At 39.6% G+C, this 16558-nt stretch overlaps 1 protein-coding gene across 1 annotated transcript; it reads right to left on the bottom strand.

The window, feature by feature from the left end:
• Positions 1-3923: 3923 nt before the first annotated feature.
• On the bottom strand, positions 3924-16113 carry LOC122997753 (leucine-rich repeat and fibronectin type-III domain-containing protein 2). The gene is made up of 2 exons (XM_044373936.1): positions 14738-16113; positions 3924-9662 (listed from the first exon to the last, which is right to left on the bottom strand). The coding sequence occupies exons 1-2, from the start codon at positions 16111-16113 to the stop codon at positions 8678-8680; spliced, it is 2361 nt and encodes a 786-aa protein (XP_044229871.1). The 3' UTR covers positions 3924-8677.
• Between the last annotated feature and the right edge of the window lie 445 nt (positions 16114-16558).

Below are 16558 nucleotides of genomic sequence, written 5' to 3'. Positions count from 1 at the left end.
TTAGCATTCATTTTGAGTTGTGTTTCTATCCACCTAAAAATGTAAGTCCAATATTTACTCTCCTTTTAGTTCTGTTTTAGTTTTCACCAATCCCTGAAGGAAGTATCCAGAAGCTCTTTAACTGCTAAATGCACCACTATATTCAGCCAGGTGCTAATTTTGTCTGTCTGTATGGACCAACTGTCCTTACAGTGGGTCTGTCAGAGCTATTTTGCTGAATAAGAAAATAAGACTTGTTGTGTTTTCATTACCTTACAATGACCCCTTTATAATTACATAGGGAATAGGTCCTCTTCCACGGAGGCTGCCATGCTGCACCGCCATGTTTCTACAGTAGCCCAGGATGGACAAACCAAACCTTGGCTCTAGAGAGGGCCTTTCACATTTGTCACGAGTTTTGCAGCCACCGTAGGTTCTACACGCTTGGAAGGGGAGGGTGAGAGGTATTCCGTTGGTAGCAATCTGCAACCTCACCGCTAGATGTCCTTTAAGTAAAAGTAGCAATACCACAGTAAAGATTTACTCCTTTACAAGTAAAATTCATTCCTGCCTTTAAGATCCTGCTCAAGTAAAAGTACAAAAGTATTATCAGCTGAATTTACTTAAAGTAGTAAAAGTAAAAGTACTAGTTTTGCAAAAAAAAAAAATTGTCTGTGGCTAATAGCAGCTGAGTATAGGAAAGAAGAAAAAACAAAGTCCTGCCTGGAAAGGTTTACATCTTGGGACCTCGAACAATTATTTATTTGGTAGAACTGCTGACAACTCATCTGTAATATGACAAGGAGCCACAACTGCCCACAATGGTTACAACCCCAAAAGTTTGGGAATCCACTGGTTTAATCTTTAACCATTTTTTGTATTTTATAAGCATATCATATATTATTCAATGTAAAAGTTTTATTTCAATTTAATTGTAGTGGAGTAGAAGTACAAAGTAGCATAAAATGGAAATACTCAAGTATAAGTATATAAAAATTGTACTTCAAATATAAAATTGAAGCACAGTACTTGAGTAAATGTACTTAGTTACAATCCCCCACTGGTATTTTAATTACATTATTGGTTAAAAATATGTGACACCCTTATGAATAAATACCATAAATGACAGTTAATGTAATAATGTGGTGATGTGATTGCATTTGCTAGCCATCCAGAGGAGCATTTTATTGCATTCTGACACATAATTACACTATCCAGCAGGTATCACTTAATTGCTTGTTACAGGAGAGAGGAAGACTGACAGCGGATGAGATTCTGAGTGAGAGGATAGCAACTCTGAGACAAGACAAAATAAACTCTGGCAGGCTCAAATTTCACTTTGCAATCTTGGTGTAGAACTTTTCTCCACCCAGACAACTTTGTCTCCGAAATAAACAAGCCCCACACTCAGTCAGCCTTTCCCTCAAGCATTATTAATAATGAGGTTATTAATATAGGATTCTGGGCATAATGAAAACCCATCAAAGTGGTGATGAGGCTGCAGAAGCAGACGATAAAGTTTGCTCTCAGAGAACTCTCTGCAATGGACACCCACTTTTATGGGGAATATGAGAGTCCCCCCATGCAAACTTGTTGTCATGACCTCCAATATTGTCTGCTTTCACTCTACAAAAAGATACAATACACTGCTGCAGGCCATGTTCAGTCACAAAAGATGATGGATAGATGCACTGCAGGGATGCTAGTGTGCAAAAGCTGCATAAAAGTAACTGCATAAAAAAACCTCACAAAGCCTAAAAGGGGTTACTGCCCTGCAAAACAAAACTTTGTTGTAGTTTCTGGAATAAAACACTGACAGCAAAGGTCAGAGATAAGAGAGAAGCAAGATAATTAGTATGAATGTTCCCAGTAGGCAGCGCCATCAAATTAACAATGAAATGAATTTACTTTTATTTTTCTGTATGCATCAAACATCTGTTGTTAAGAAGTATTTATTTTGATCCGTCCAGGCAGACAGAATATCAAACTAGTAATTCCACTCAAGTGATGACACTGACTGCATGTTTTGGCACATGAGCAAGTATCCTGTCATATCAGTTAACGGATGCCATAAAAGACTCAGGGCGTGTTTTCACTACATGGTATTTAACTTAGACTGAATTGAAAATGACAACACTTTTCATCTTTTAGTTGTGCTTCATGGCTCTAAGAATGACAGTGTCTGTCTGTCTGGCCCAGTACTTTGATCCAGACTGAAATGTCTCGACAGCTATTGGATGGATTGCTGTGACATTTGGTACAGACGGTTATGTTCCCCAGAGGATGAATCAAATTGACAACGGTGATCCTATGACTTTTCATCTAGCGCAATCATGAGCTTGACATTTTGGGTTTTGAGTGAAATATCCTGATAAAAATGGGATGGATTGCTGTGAAATTTGCTACAGATATTCAAGGTCCTTAGGGGATCAAGTCTGATAACTTTGGTGATCCTCTGACTTTTCATCTAGCACCATCATCAGGTCAAAATGACATTACCACCAACCTCAGCTGTGTGGTTAGAGCTAACTGGCAAATGTTAGCATGCTAAGACACCAAACTAAGATGAACATTGTAAACATACCTGCTAAACATCAGCATGTTAGCATTGTCATTGTGAGTATGTTAGCATGCTGGTGCTAGCATTTAGCTCAAAGCACAGCTGTGTGTAAGTTCAGCCTTACAGAGCTGCTAGCATGGCTATAGTCTTGTTATCCAGTGGAGCCTCCAGGAAGTTACTGGGCCCTCCAACAAAAATCCCAACACAACCCCCATACAACTTCTTTTGTCATTTTTACACTAAAGTTTTTCTTCGATTTAACAAATGAGATCAACATGCTAATAACTGGGCGGTGCTGGCTAGCAGATTGTTACCTCTGGACTGAGCCAGGCTAGCTGTGCTAAGCTAAGTTAGCCAGCTGCTGGCGATTGCACCATATTTACGCCTACCTCAGCAGGAAAGTGAATAAGTGTATTTCCCAAAATGTCAATCTTTTCTTTTAAATTTATACTCTGGTTTGCTTTCTATGCAGTCATCACAGTGAGAAATGGACATTGTGAGAAAATCCAAAAAGAACAGCTTTGGTGAAGGGGCACTTTTGCAAATTTCTGTAGGCTGCTGTCATTTCAGCATTTCAGCATTTTCCTCCCTTAATCAAGGTGACATGTTCTCACCTGTTTACAAAAGTAAAGCTGACAGAATGATTGGATCTCTGCTGTGAACGTTTCCCAGATGAAGGCAGACTTACCTCTTGAAAACATCAAATCATTACTTTCTTGTAAAACAGATTCTGCCATTTTTACCATTTTCCAGAACACTTTTGAATAGTCTTTTCAAACAGTACTTCTCTTCATTTAAATATCTTCTCTATCTTTTGACAGCACAAAGCCTGATAATAATAACCTTCCTATCCACCGCTCATGTTCCTCAAGTCTTCAGCAGGTGCATATCACTATCTTATCATGCAATGCTTGGCCCTTGTGGAGATTATATTTACTCTGTGCTGCCGTAAGCACCTTTCCTGACAGATTATATGAATTAAGGGCTTATTATGGGCTTTGGCCAGGAGCTGCATGTACCGGTGATTTGTAATAAGGGCAGCGCTAAGGTGAGTCAGCAGTGACTGGCCTGATTACAGCAGCTGGACCTCAGGAGGAAAACCCTTGGCTCATCCACAGTAAACAAAGACAGCAAGAGGGGAAGGGCACTCCATTAGCTACTTTGTACTTTGTGTGAAGGCACAGTAGGCCAACACTTTCAGTTCAGAGGGATGAGTGCCAAAAATGTTATTAGTATGTAATCCAAGGCACATAAAATAATGAGTGTCTGTGAGATGTTGCAAGAAGTGAAAACACAGAAGAGCCAGTTTGGTTCATAGGAATTAATCAATATTTTATATTCTTTTGTAGCAAAATGTTTTCACACATAAACAGTTTTTTTTTTCTTGTTTTTGTCCTAGAACCTCAGGTGAGAATCATGACTATGTGGAGTCAAGTACACACTTAAATTGTATTCTTAGTTAGCAGAGTGAAAGGGAATGTTACATGATGCCACAAGTAGAGATAGCATGCTAAAGGGCCAATTCACCCAAATGACAAAAAATACATATTTTCTCATTCATTTCTAGTGGTATCAAGCCATGCAGATAGTTCAATTGTATTTGCCCATGCTTTGTGATGCCCATCTTTAAGATTTCTGCCCTAACTCCAATTCAGTAGAGGTGAATGGAATTTTGTTTTTGCTGGTCTACGCATTTAAACATTAGAATAACAAATTGAACAGCTTTTTTTCTTACAAGAAACAATCTCTCTGTCACTCTGGATAATCCAAAGACTTTGCTGTGGACAGTTTTTAGTGTAAATATTTTCTGTCAAATAATTTGTCAGAACTGTAGTAATGATTTATTTTAGTTTGTAATTGCACAATAATTTGCCTACAGAAAAAAAATCACATTTTTGTACGTTCAGCTAAGCACTGACCTAAACATTGTTTTGGTCACACTATCAATTCATTGGAAAGAAATAATTAGAAGGGTACCAATAAAACAATGTCTCCATTTCCCATACTGTATGTTCTCAGAAATGATGGGAACTGTAGAAAAAAACTTCTGACAGTATGTTTTCTTGATTTTGTGGATGCCTCCATCTCCACTGTAGGAGTGGATGATAAGGATGAAATCCTCTCTTATGTATTTATTCATATTGATAGGCACTGTGATATGGTAATGTTGTAGCATCAGTGATGTCAGTTTTTGGTCTACCCATTAAATTTAATTATGGTCATGTTGGACGATTCCACATTTCATGATTTACATCAAATGCCAGCATTCAAAAGTAAGGGTGTGGAAGTCAGGGTGGTGAATTGGCACATCAAATCCAACGTTAATGCGGGGCCTAACATTAACACAGTTTACTTTCCACAAATACAATCTTATCCTAACCTTTACCATACCATAGTTGCCATATTGTAGGTATTTTTAAAAGTTGGCATTGGATGTGGGGGAGGGCTGGGACAAAAAATTCGGGGGAGACGGTAGCAACACAGACCTTTTCTCTTGTAAGGACACGGAAGTCAGGGATATGCTGTAAAGTCCATATGAGGTGCATGCCATTGAGTCCGCATCCAAAAATCAGCACAATCTGAGTAGTTTTGCAAGAGTTACAGTAGAAAAACAGATTTTTCACTAGATAAGTAAAAGATACAAAATGGAAGTGTTTTCTGTTTTTAAGGTAATGTTTATTAGTTGAAGATTGTAATTGTATATCATCTGTTAGACCTCTCTGTAGACTAAGTATCAATGAAGGTTTAATTTATCATGCAAGCCTATTTTTGGTGCTAGTCAGGGTAAAGTTGACAGGGATGGAAGTAACATGGTGTTACTTTTGTCCTGCTATTATTAAAGATGTATTTATTTGCTCTTTATGTTTGCAGGAAATGCCCAGAGTTAGTGTGAGGAAGGCCAACAGAGGTCTCATCAGTCCAGATGTGACTTGAAAACAAATAACAAACACACACACACACACACAACCACACACATACACACACACACACACACACACACACACACACACACACAAAAACAAAAAACAATGAATAATAATGTTTGTGCACCATCCATTGTTCAAGGCTACTTTGTATTATTTTTAATGTAGGCTGATGTTCTGAACAAGTAACTGAATGAAAATGCCCTTGATCAGTTTTATTATTTGATTACCTTTGTGTCTATACAACTGATATTAATAGGTTAATGGTAAAAGAAAAAGTTCTCTTGAATAACTTGCCTTGAGTGAAGCCTTACTGCTCCATTTATTCAATTGATTATCTTTGCTTCGACTATTCTTGCTGTTAATAAAAAAGAGAGGACTACGCATAAATTGGAGATGGAGCGCACATGATTGGTAAGGATTTGTGATGGTTGAAACAACATCTTACATCTTAAATTCCAACCCAATGTTATTCATAAGAGAAAATGGTGATTATGCACTAAGGTGAGTTTGACGCAATGGACCAATTTCATACAATAGCGACATTTAACATGATAAATTGATTTGAGAGTAACATGGGCATTTGCTTAGAGGACTAACTGAAGCATTAATGAGCATTATATGCCAGAAATATTAAGTACTTACTTGTTTTGTGGTTGATTTATCCAACTGTTACTTTTGTTCTATGCTTGTGTTTCTTTTATCCCAACAGAGAGGGGCGAAAGTAACAATGCGCAACATCAATTTCCAATCTGATTGCGTCAGACTAATTCATCCAAAATAAAATTAAAAAACTGTTTGTATTGGTAGAGGACATGTATGTTGCTCACAATAAAATATTGTTACTCTAAATATATGCATCTTTGTGCAAAGAGGGAATTACAAAAAAGTTGTAATTTCGTCCCAGCCTTCCCCTAATCTAAGGTTTTGCAGAATCGTCCATATCAGTGTTCTCTTGTGGCCAATATGTTGCACATTGATGCAGAAATCATATAAAAATCCCATACTATCATAAAGGAGTCCTGTTCATTGATTTGCAGTATTACCCACAATGTCTAATACATCCAGAGATGTTAAAAGGCATAGTTACCATGACAAACACAGTAGGGCAAATCTCTGACGTTTGTCTCATGTCTCATTTATCGTTATATTGCCAAACCCTACCCTATTGTATTGTGGAGGCAGGAATCAAATCGAAGTATATCTCAAAACCTGGGTAATAAAACAAAGACTATCTACACAGCTACATACCGGTACATTAAGTCAGAAAATGTTTTTTTCTATAATTTGGGTGAACTGACCCTTTAACAACAGGCAGCCCTTCACTTGCCTTGTGTGGTTTCATATAAAATCCCATTTCAGTCAGTCAACTAACAATGACCAAGTTGGTACACCACAGTAAAGCACCTTCTCACTGTTTGCTTCACATGAAAATAAAAGTACTACTGCACGATTTTCCCCCCTTTACATTCTCACCCAGTTATTGTACAAAAAAATGCCAATATACAGAACGGTACACCTAGGGAAGAAAACAATAAAAAATGATGAACAACCCACATCTTGAAATACAGCTGAGACCCACAGGATATTGAGAAAGGCATTAAAATGTGCAGGGATGTCTTGGTTAGGCATTAATCTGAATAGCCACTAATTCAAAGTATCTTACTGCAATGTACAGCCCTGTATGAAAGAGAATGAAAGATAAATGGTTCCTCCGCTGAATCAATTCAAATAATACATAAACCAACAAAGGTCCTGTATCACGTAATCTGGTGAAATAGATTTCCAGAGAGAGTTTTCAGCTGTTTGGCCCTTAATAAATGATCTATCTCCTCTTTTTCTGCACTAAACGTCCTCTCCCAAGCAGCATAATGACCTTTACCAGGCTAATGAATGCCGATTTGGACTCATTTCACCATTTAACCTGGCTAAATGAGTAATTGTCATACTGTCTTGTTTGTGTTGCCTAAAGAGAATTACAGCTGAATAATACATCCAGCTGTGGGCTCAAGCAAATGATTAAGTGGGCTTGATGGATTTCAAAGACTATTCACGTCTGGCCACTATAATATGTGCTGATAACATCTGAAACCACACCCTGAGGCAAACATTCTGTTTACATCAATGGCCTTTTAGCCTCCAGGGACCACTGTCATCAGCATTAACCAATGGGTAGAGTATCAAAGCACTCAAAAGGACATTTTGTCACAGCAGGATTTCAACCTGAGCTGGAAATATACTGAATTTGATCAAGTGGATACTTAATTATTTGAAGTATTTTGCAAACAAGTAAGAAACTTTGTGTTTTGAGCAGTTTGTGATACATCTTGTGTATTTGGGCTTTGTTGTATTTCCATTAATTTTCTTATATAAATAACCTCATATGATACATAACCTGAGGTAGAAATACAAGACTGGCTTGTTGCGTTTCAGTGTCACTGATATCTAGAGCATAGGTCCACATGGTACATACTGTTATTTAAAAATGAGCTGTGTTGTCTATTTGTGACTGACTGAAATGTGACTGAAAATACTGTTGAATGATGTGAAATGGCTCTATGAAAGGGGGTAGCTTGTGTGTGTGTATATGTGTGTGCTTTTGATCCTCACTGACAACCTCATTAAAGAGCTGCGCCTCTGCCTGCTGATGAATCACCTCAAATAATAAATAGTAAAAATGATAGAAAACCCAGATGAAAATAAAAATGACTTTGTTTGAATTTTCCATTCTTCTATTCCTGTAGTCCTTCTCTCTACTCTTGAAGTAGTCCCATTTCATGCTGAGGGTCCAAGACATTGTGATGTACATCCAGTTCACCGCAGTCAAGGCAAATCCTCTTGGCATTCAATTCTTTTGATAAAGATGTAGTAAATCCACTTTGAATTTCTCATCTATCTTTTCTGTTTTTCTCTCTCATGTGCCGTGTGTATAGGGAGTTATTCCATACAGGCCATTTCTGCACAATCCATGATTCTGTGTCATTTTGAAATGCAAACAATTTTTGTCAAGAGAGTTGAGATCATAGCCAGGAATCTATCGATTTGAGTGTCTTTTCTCACATAATTACTTAGACAGTATTCACATGGATGAACTTCATGCAATACCCAAAGGCAGATTCCCTATGGAACATCCCACCTTCTGCACTCCTGTTTCTTTAGTTCCTGATATAGATTTATTGTTTAGCCATGGACATCACAGTTACCCTAATTGCACTCAAACTGTGCTTTCCATTACCCACTCAGAGCTCTCAAAAGTGGGCTTTTCGTCCTCGCTGTCATCATACTGCAGCAGCATGCCATTAACAGACAGACTGCGCTTAGTCCAGATATTACTGATCCTGCGAGGGTAGTTGCTGCGACACTGTGTGGTCCCCACATGACCCATGTCAAATGAATGGCTCCTCTTGGGTTTACCCTCCTGGGGCATCCCTAGGAGACGTCCCAGCATGGTGGTGGACTCAGCCCTTCCAAGCAGAGGTTCTTTGTCGGACAGGGGTGCCATTGCCACTGTCATCATAGCATTGGGAGTGGTAGAAGGGCCAGAGGCCCCTTGGTGGTCCCTTGACACCCCTCGCAGCTCCAACGACGTGAAGGCCCCTAAAAGGTGGTCCAGGTTTGGCCGTGCTTTGGCACCGTGCCTCCTGAACTTGCTGCTGGGCAAGGTGCTGCATTCACTGCTCTGCATGCTGTAGCGATCACCAGCCCCTCTTCCTGTTTGGCTGTCTAATGAGTTAGAGGAGGATGAGGATGAAGAGAGGCTGCTCTGGAGGGATCCACACTTGAACTCTACCATTTCCTCACGCATGACCACCACTGTGGATTTGACCTGTGGTGGGGCTCCGTTGAACCTGTTCAACCCCCCATTGGTCTGTGAGTATGTATTGCTCACAGTGGGTAATTTATTAGTCTGGATGCCACTGGTCACCTTGTAGCGCACCATGAGGATGATGATGAATACGAGCAACGTGGCCACGATGATGCCACCAATGACCAAGATCATGGTGCCACCTAGGAAGCCACTGTGAAGAGACTGACACTGTGGATAGTCCTCCGTGGTGATGAACTGGACACAGCCGACAATGTTGGTGGCAGTGAGGGTGGTGGCAGTGTCATCCCAGATGGCCAACACGCACAGGTCATACTGCATCCCTGGGACAAGATTTGTGACTACGAAAGCCCGGTTATTCATGGGAATCATCCTACAAACAGAGAGAGACTGCGTTAAAAATACAAAGTTTTGCTATGGCAGTTCAAGACAAGGGTAGAGAACTTTTGTGTTAAAAGCAACACTGGCTTAGTCTGTTACGCTGGGGCAGATCAAAGAAATAGCAAAAATGAAGCATGCTAAGTAGCTATTTATATGCACAGTAAATCAGAAAGATTACTTAATTGGTCCCGGTATATACAATACGATATACTTTATTGTCCCTGTAGGGAATTTTGTCTTGGACTGAAATGCTGCACACATGACACATGACATATAGCTGCCTCCATAGTTGTAATAATTAAAAAAAACAACATATAAATCAAGCAACACATACTGCAGCACATCACAACCACAAAGTACACATATTACACGATTATTGATAAGAATGAGCAACATATTTCACAACCCTTCTCATCATATCACGAATCTATTGCACAACCATGCAGCCTGATCAACATTATTTAAAAATGTAATTGAGGTAGGCACAAATCAGTTTTTAAAACAGTTGAGTATACACTGGGGTAGTCTGTATTGTCCGCCTGAGGGTAGGCGCTCATACTCGGTGTGGAGAATATGACATGGATCAGACACTACTCTCTGTGCTTGCCTGAGAACAGACTGCTCATATATTGACTAGGGGGACTGGTGTTCATTCCACCCCATAACCTTCAAGGCAGTCTGTACCGGACAAGCAAGCTTACATTTTAACTGTACAGAGAGATTGCCATACCATGCTGACATCCCATACCTGACTATGCTCTCTAATAAAATAATCCTTTGGTCCACCCCATACACCCTGAGTCTGTGTAAAAAAATATAATCTCTGCTGTAAACAAGAACACAAACTTTCAATATGGGCCTTCCAGCCGAAGGTGTTTTCCAGGTGAATGCCAAGGTACTTGTAGGAGCAGACTTGATTGATTGGTTCATCATGTATGACCACTGGACTATGATCCCCCACTGACCTAGTGTCCAGTACCATCTCCTCAGTTTTTCTCATATTTAAAATGAGATGGTTGGCATCACACCACTGCACAAAATTCTCTATTTCAGTGAAATGGGCTGAAGGACTTATGTCTTTGTGCAGTAGGCTGAGGGTAACAGTGTCATCTGAAAATTTTAGAATGTGGTTCCTAGGGTCGCTGCTTGTAAACTCATTTGTGTATAATGTGAACAGAACTGGTGAACTAACACAACTCTGTGGGGTACCTGTCCCATTTGATATGCATGAAACAATAGTAGTGAGGTAAGGATTCAATGGCCAATGAATATTGTTTTTGCTCAATGTAATTTCTTGTACATTTCATTTAACATGCATTAAGTTGTTTCAAACCACTTGGTTATTATTCCAGATGTTTAAATATGACTGATTAAGTAGGCCTCGCTGCTTTTGACTGAAATTGAAAGTCAATGCTGCAGGATGTTAATATCCCAAGATGTACTGCCAATAAATTAAATGCTGTAGGAACTGCAGTTTGTTTTGTGTACAGAGCCAGCAATAGAAGCTTTTATCCATCAAACCCATCTGTCTAGAATATAGATCGCAAAGAGACGTTTCATTAGTAAACACTGGGGTTGTCACATTATGGCATGATGAGATTTAAATACCCCTGAGAATATTTAAACACTTCTTTCCTTATGGTTATATCAGAGGCTCTCTTTCAACTGCTATAGACATCAATTGGACAAGGCACGGTGTGATTTTGCTTGTCTTCCTTCGCTTCAGCACCTTGTGTATGACTTCCAGTGCAGTTTCTTGCAGTGCTTGACTCGTCGAATGTGCTGCCATTACACTTTGAATGTTTACACAGGGTGATGTGTAAATTCTGTTTGAATTAAATCAATGTTGTCACTGTTGTAGCTTTTGTTGACATATACTGTAAGTGTAATTAACTCTACTGACCACATCTTATCACATTAAACTTGAACATCATTGAGATGTCAAACTTAAGTGGACCATTTGCACATTTTCTTCTGTATGCACATCCCAGTATTACTAGGCATTAAGTCCATATTGAACAACTTGGAACCTCATGATTTTTAACCATCGGTCCTAAAGATCGGGGTTTTGGATGTGCGTGTAGTGTTCGCCTTTTTATTAATCATAACCATGATCTTTACTACTAACCAGGTGTTTTAGTTGCCTAAACTTAACCATAGTTTATTTGCCATAGCCATGACCTGTCCCTGACCATAGATATTGTAGAGAGCGAGAACTTTTCATGAGAATTGTCCAAAAATCATTATTTTTGTCTAGCAAAAGGGTTTTGTATGCATCACTTATCCTTTGATTGAACATGGTCATTTTTTAGAGAACCTTCACTGAACAGTAATCCACTAAATGCAAATCAGTGCTTCTCAACCAGGGGTCTTACATCCCAGCTGGTACCTCTGCAGTACCCAAGGGGTACATGGAAAGTGGACTAGCTCAGCTAACTTGAAAAGATGATTATAAAATATAGATTTCAACACACATGTATTTGGGAGGACAACATCTATAACACTTGAATAACACATGCTGTGATCCAGAGTGCCTGAAACTTATTCAGTAAGCAAGCAGAGAAGTTGAAATAGAAAGCTTAAAGTAATGGATAAATGGTTGAAACTTTATAGTTTCTGCCTCTCCCACTGGTAGTAGTAGAACTGCAAACTTGACCAAACCCACTGAAAAACAAGAGACCAGCAAAAGCATGAAAAATTCTTGTATGTTTCATATGATTAAGGAGTTGTAATAATTTTAGAAAACAGATAGTGTTGAATAGTTATAGTTTAAAATCTAATCAACTGAACACATTTGGAACATAGCGTGTGTTGTTGATGAAGGGGCTTGAGCTTATCAGACAGGGCTGTGGGGGAAGATCTGACAAAAATGTTGGGAACCACCGCTTTATATATCATAAAGCATGAAGTAACAATCAATGGCTCTTACATACTGTATACCACATGGGTATAAAATGGCTCTTGAGGACTAATAACCATATTGTTATGGTTATCTATAAATAGATTCCTCAATCACCCATCACTTGTTGGCTCGCTGTTCGCCTACAGTACATGCATCCATAGCTTTGATCCCTCCACTACAGAGCCCAGACACCAGTGGGGCTGCAGTCCATTATTCATCCTTAACTGCCTTTTTCCATAACCAGGAAGAAGCTGCGTTGCCTCACGTGTTTGAGACAACTCATGCAATCTTTCTCCTCCCCCACGTGGCTCTTATTGATTTTTAATCATGCCATTGCTTGACTACAGGCAGTGCCCTGGGAAACTGTGTCGGCCAACTAAAGAAGCACAATAGGTGTGCATGTGCAAGCAATGAGTGATATCAATATTAATTCAAAAACAGGAGTTGGCCTCTCTGTGCACGTTATCTTTTCCTTCCAGCTTCTAATTTGTCTTCTGACATGCAAAATGATTGCATAGCCTTTATTATATAACAGTACATAAATTGATTTCTTTAGGTCATTTTTCTACTGTATATAAACCTCATTCTTAGTAGACAATAGTGTAGAAAGAGGTTTAAAGCATTACATCAGATGACAAGGACAAATTCAAAAGTTAATACTTTAAAATTTATGGCCAGAATCAGAATTCAAAACAAATAAATGTATATGTTGTAGTGAATGTTATTAATGATTCTTGACTGACACTAACATCAAGAATGCCATTAAAATAATAATTTTTTAAAGACATTATTTAGCCGTTGAAATTCAACAACTGAGGAAAAGATGCAGTTTACAAAGGCCACATTAGCGTTATGTTTGCAATTTTTTTAGACATTAGTGAAAATTCATAAAGCCTTTTACTAGAAGTGTGGATGCGTATTCCAATCTGTCAGTGACTGAGGGAAAAAATATATTGAAAATTCATATTGTTCTCTTTTCTCTGGCATGACAAACTGGCAGAGTGTGCAAGCAAGAAAATCAGATAAACACCTTATTATTGAATTTGCAGGGATGGTGAGTTGCATTCACAGTGTTTGAACAAAGTAATATCTTTCTTCAATACTGTGTACATTTCTAATCTCATATACCCAGCTAATAACCAGCCTTTTGCCTTCACATATTCTGTCAATTATATTTCATTAAAAGGCTCTTGCTGGAATGCACAGTACAGGTAAATTGTGTAGGGCTATGGGACAGAATACATTATCTGATGAGGTGTTGCTAAAGGGATTCACCATCAATTATCACTATTTGTGGAAGCATGTAGCTGACACAAAAAAAGACTATAACTGCTATCCACAATAGGCAATTTTACCAATTTTCACGCTATTCTGATGCCGTAAACATACTGAGGGTAGTCATTCTCTGGAGGGCTCCGTAAATGTGTTTAAGTATGTTGAAGCCACTGGAGCCCAAGGGGATACTGAATTCCGAGATATTCAATGTAGTTGTGTAAAAGAGCATAACATAATGTATATGGCAAATGTGGAAAAATGTCTAAGAGCTGTAAGATACATTGTATCCTATGGAATTGCATCCAGGACTTATAAAAACTGAACTATTTATTTGCTCTTTTCTAGCTCAATTATTTTTGCTGAATGTCACTACTTTCCCTGTCTCATTTGACATAGGAAATTGATTTCACAGAGCCCAAAGATCTCCAGACCAGCAAAGAGCAGCAAAGAGCTGCAGTCTCCAAGCTTATACTTTATGGATTTGAGCAGCTTAAGAAGGATACATTAAAATGGAAGTCTATAATCCCTTTTTTTGTTGGATTTCTAATTAATGGTTCAGGGCAAGGATTTCACTATGAGTTTCACTTTTCTTAAAAATGTGCATTTGCTTCTCTCTCTCTTTTTTTGTGAAAGCAGCATCCTCGCTGATTGTCAGTTTAAGGGAAAAATCTCAAGAAGGATTAAGGGAAATTAATGTCGATCTCTGCGTAACATTTCAAAGAGACTGACTGTCTCAAGTGTGTACCCTGCAAACAATTAGCCATTGACTCAAGAAGCCGAGCTGAATAAGTTAAAGATTATACCTCAAGCTTAATTTACACTTTTGACCAGAAAGGTTCCAACTCCTACTTGGATGTAATCTAGTTCCATGAACTTTCATGAACTCTTACCTGTAAATGAGGACTTCGTCCTCAGAGCAATTGTACTGAAGTTGATACATTTTGATCTTTGAAGTTGATTTACTAACAGTCCACTTGACCAGAGCTGAGACAGCGGTCACTTCTGATACAGATACCACCTTCTCTGGCAGAGCTTTAGTCTCCCCCTTACTGATCTTGGTAGAGCTAGTTATGTCAGAAAGCCCAGACTTGGACTGTGTGGTACGGTTTGTACCATTGCTCAGGTGGGGGAGTTGAATAATTGACAGTTCTATGGAGGCTGTGGACTCCCCAGCAGCATTGGCAGCTATGCAGGTAAAGGTACCGTAATCCTTGGATGTTGTGACTGTAATGTCCAGGGTGCCATTTTCGTATACTGTCGCTCTGGAGGAATTGCTGATCAAACGGTCATCAGGAGCAACCCAGTGCACGGATGGCATTGGATCACCAACTGCTTTGCAGCGCAGGCTAGCTGTTTGGCCTTCCAGCACTAGCAACTTGTGCGTATGTTGCGTGATCAGGGGAGGCTCACAAACAAACTCCTCCTCACGAACAGACCAAAAGTAGCGCCCTTTTAAACTTGCAGGGGAAGCGCAGGTTTCCATATCATCCTCACGCTCCAGCCTTCGAAGCCAAAGCACTTCACAGTTGCAGTGCAATGGGTTTCCGCCAAAGCTTAGAGACAGCAGAGGTGCATATGGAGTGCTCATCACAACACTGCTTTGGGAACGTGCAAAGATAGGGTCTGGTGGGAGCTTCTGCAGGCGGTTGGAGGTGAGGTCCAAACGAGCCAGTTTATCCAGATCGGTAAAAGTCCCCTCAGCAATGAAGGAGATGAGGTTATGATCCAGACTCATTTGATGGAGGTTGACCATCTTGCGGATGGCTTCCCAAGGCACACTGCGCAAGTTGTTATATGACAAATCCAGGTCCTCCAGTGTCAGCAACAGGTCATCAAAGGCTGCTTCGGAGATCCGACTCAGCTGATTGTTGTTGAGGATGAGATGCTGGAGGTTGACCAGACCTCGGAGGTCATCCGGTCCCAGCTCAGTCAACCTGTTACTGTCGAGGTGCAGGGATCTCAGGGTCTCCAAGTCAATGAAAGAGAAAGGCTGGATGGTGCCAATGGTGTTGCGGGACAAAGTGAGATCCACCAAGCCTGTCATGTTGGCAAAATCCTGAGTGGTGACCTTGAGGATGAAGTTGCCACCCAGCCGGAGCTCCACAGTTCGCCGGTCGATGTCCAGTGGGACGAAGAGCAGGCCTTTGGAGGGGCACAGAGTCCCCAGAGACTCTGACAGATTCTGGCAGACACAGTATTTGGGACATGCATGGACCATCGTAACTGCGGTTCCCAGAAGCAGGAGACTGATGACCACTTTGTCCATGTTAGTTCATACAAAGGGGACCTGCAAAAAAAACAAAAGAGAAACAAGTATAAGTTTAAATTTGGCAAATATCTGGTTGCACATAGCTGCATGATGACTTTAGTGTTGTGTTAGTCAAATCATACATTGAATAAGATAATCCTCATATCCAAAGACAATTTCACAAACTCCATCTTTTTCACAATAAATAAATGAATAACTAATAGCTGCAGCTGTGTATGTGTAGAAGCACCAATTAACACAGGTCAGATAAAAATCCACCATGGTCCTTAGACCATGTAGGAAAAAATTGCTCACTTGATGAGCTGGTCTGATTATCATCCTTGAGGATTTTTCACATTAATATTCTCCATTATAACATTCATATGCATGTATTTTGCAATGCAAAGAAGGTGTGAGAAATCACACGAGGATTGTCTGAATGAAGCTCAGGATTAAACAGCGC

Source organism: Thunnus albacares, chromosome 15, assembly GCF_914725855.1.
Source record: "Thunnus albacares chromosome 15, fThuAlb1.1, whole genome shotgun sequence".
Classification (NCBI taxonomy): Eukaryota; Metazoa; Chordata; class Actinopteri; order Scombriformes; family Scombridae; genus Thunnus; species Thunnus albacares.
Note: the sequence above shows the minus strand (reverse complement) of the source record. Positions and strands in the feature narration are given on the sequence as shown.

Bases quoted from the DNA above. Each gene is read 5' to 3' on its own strand.
- LOC122997753 (XM_044373936.1), bottom strand. From the start codon at position 16,113: ATGGACAAAGTGGTCATCAGTCTCCTGCTTCTGGGAACCGCAGTTACG. The intron at 9,663-14,737 runs GTAAGAGTTCAT...CTCTGTTTGTAG, and splicing joins GACGAAGTCCTCATTTACAG to GATGATTCCCATGAATAACC.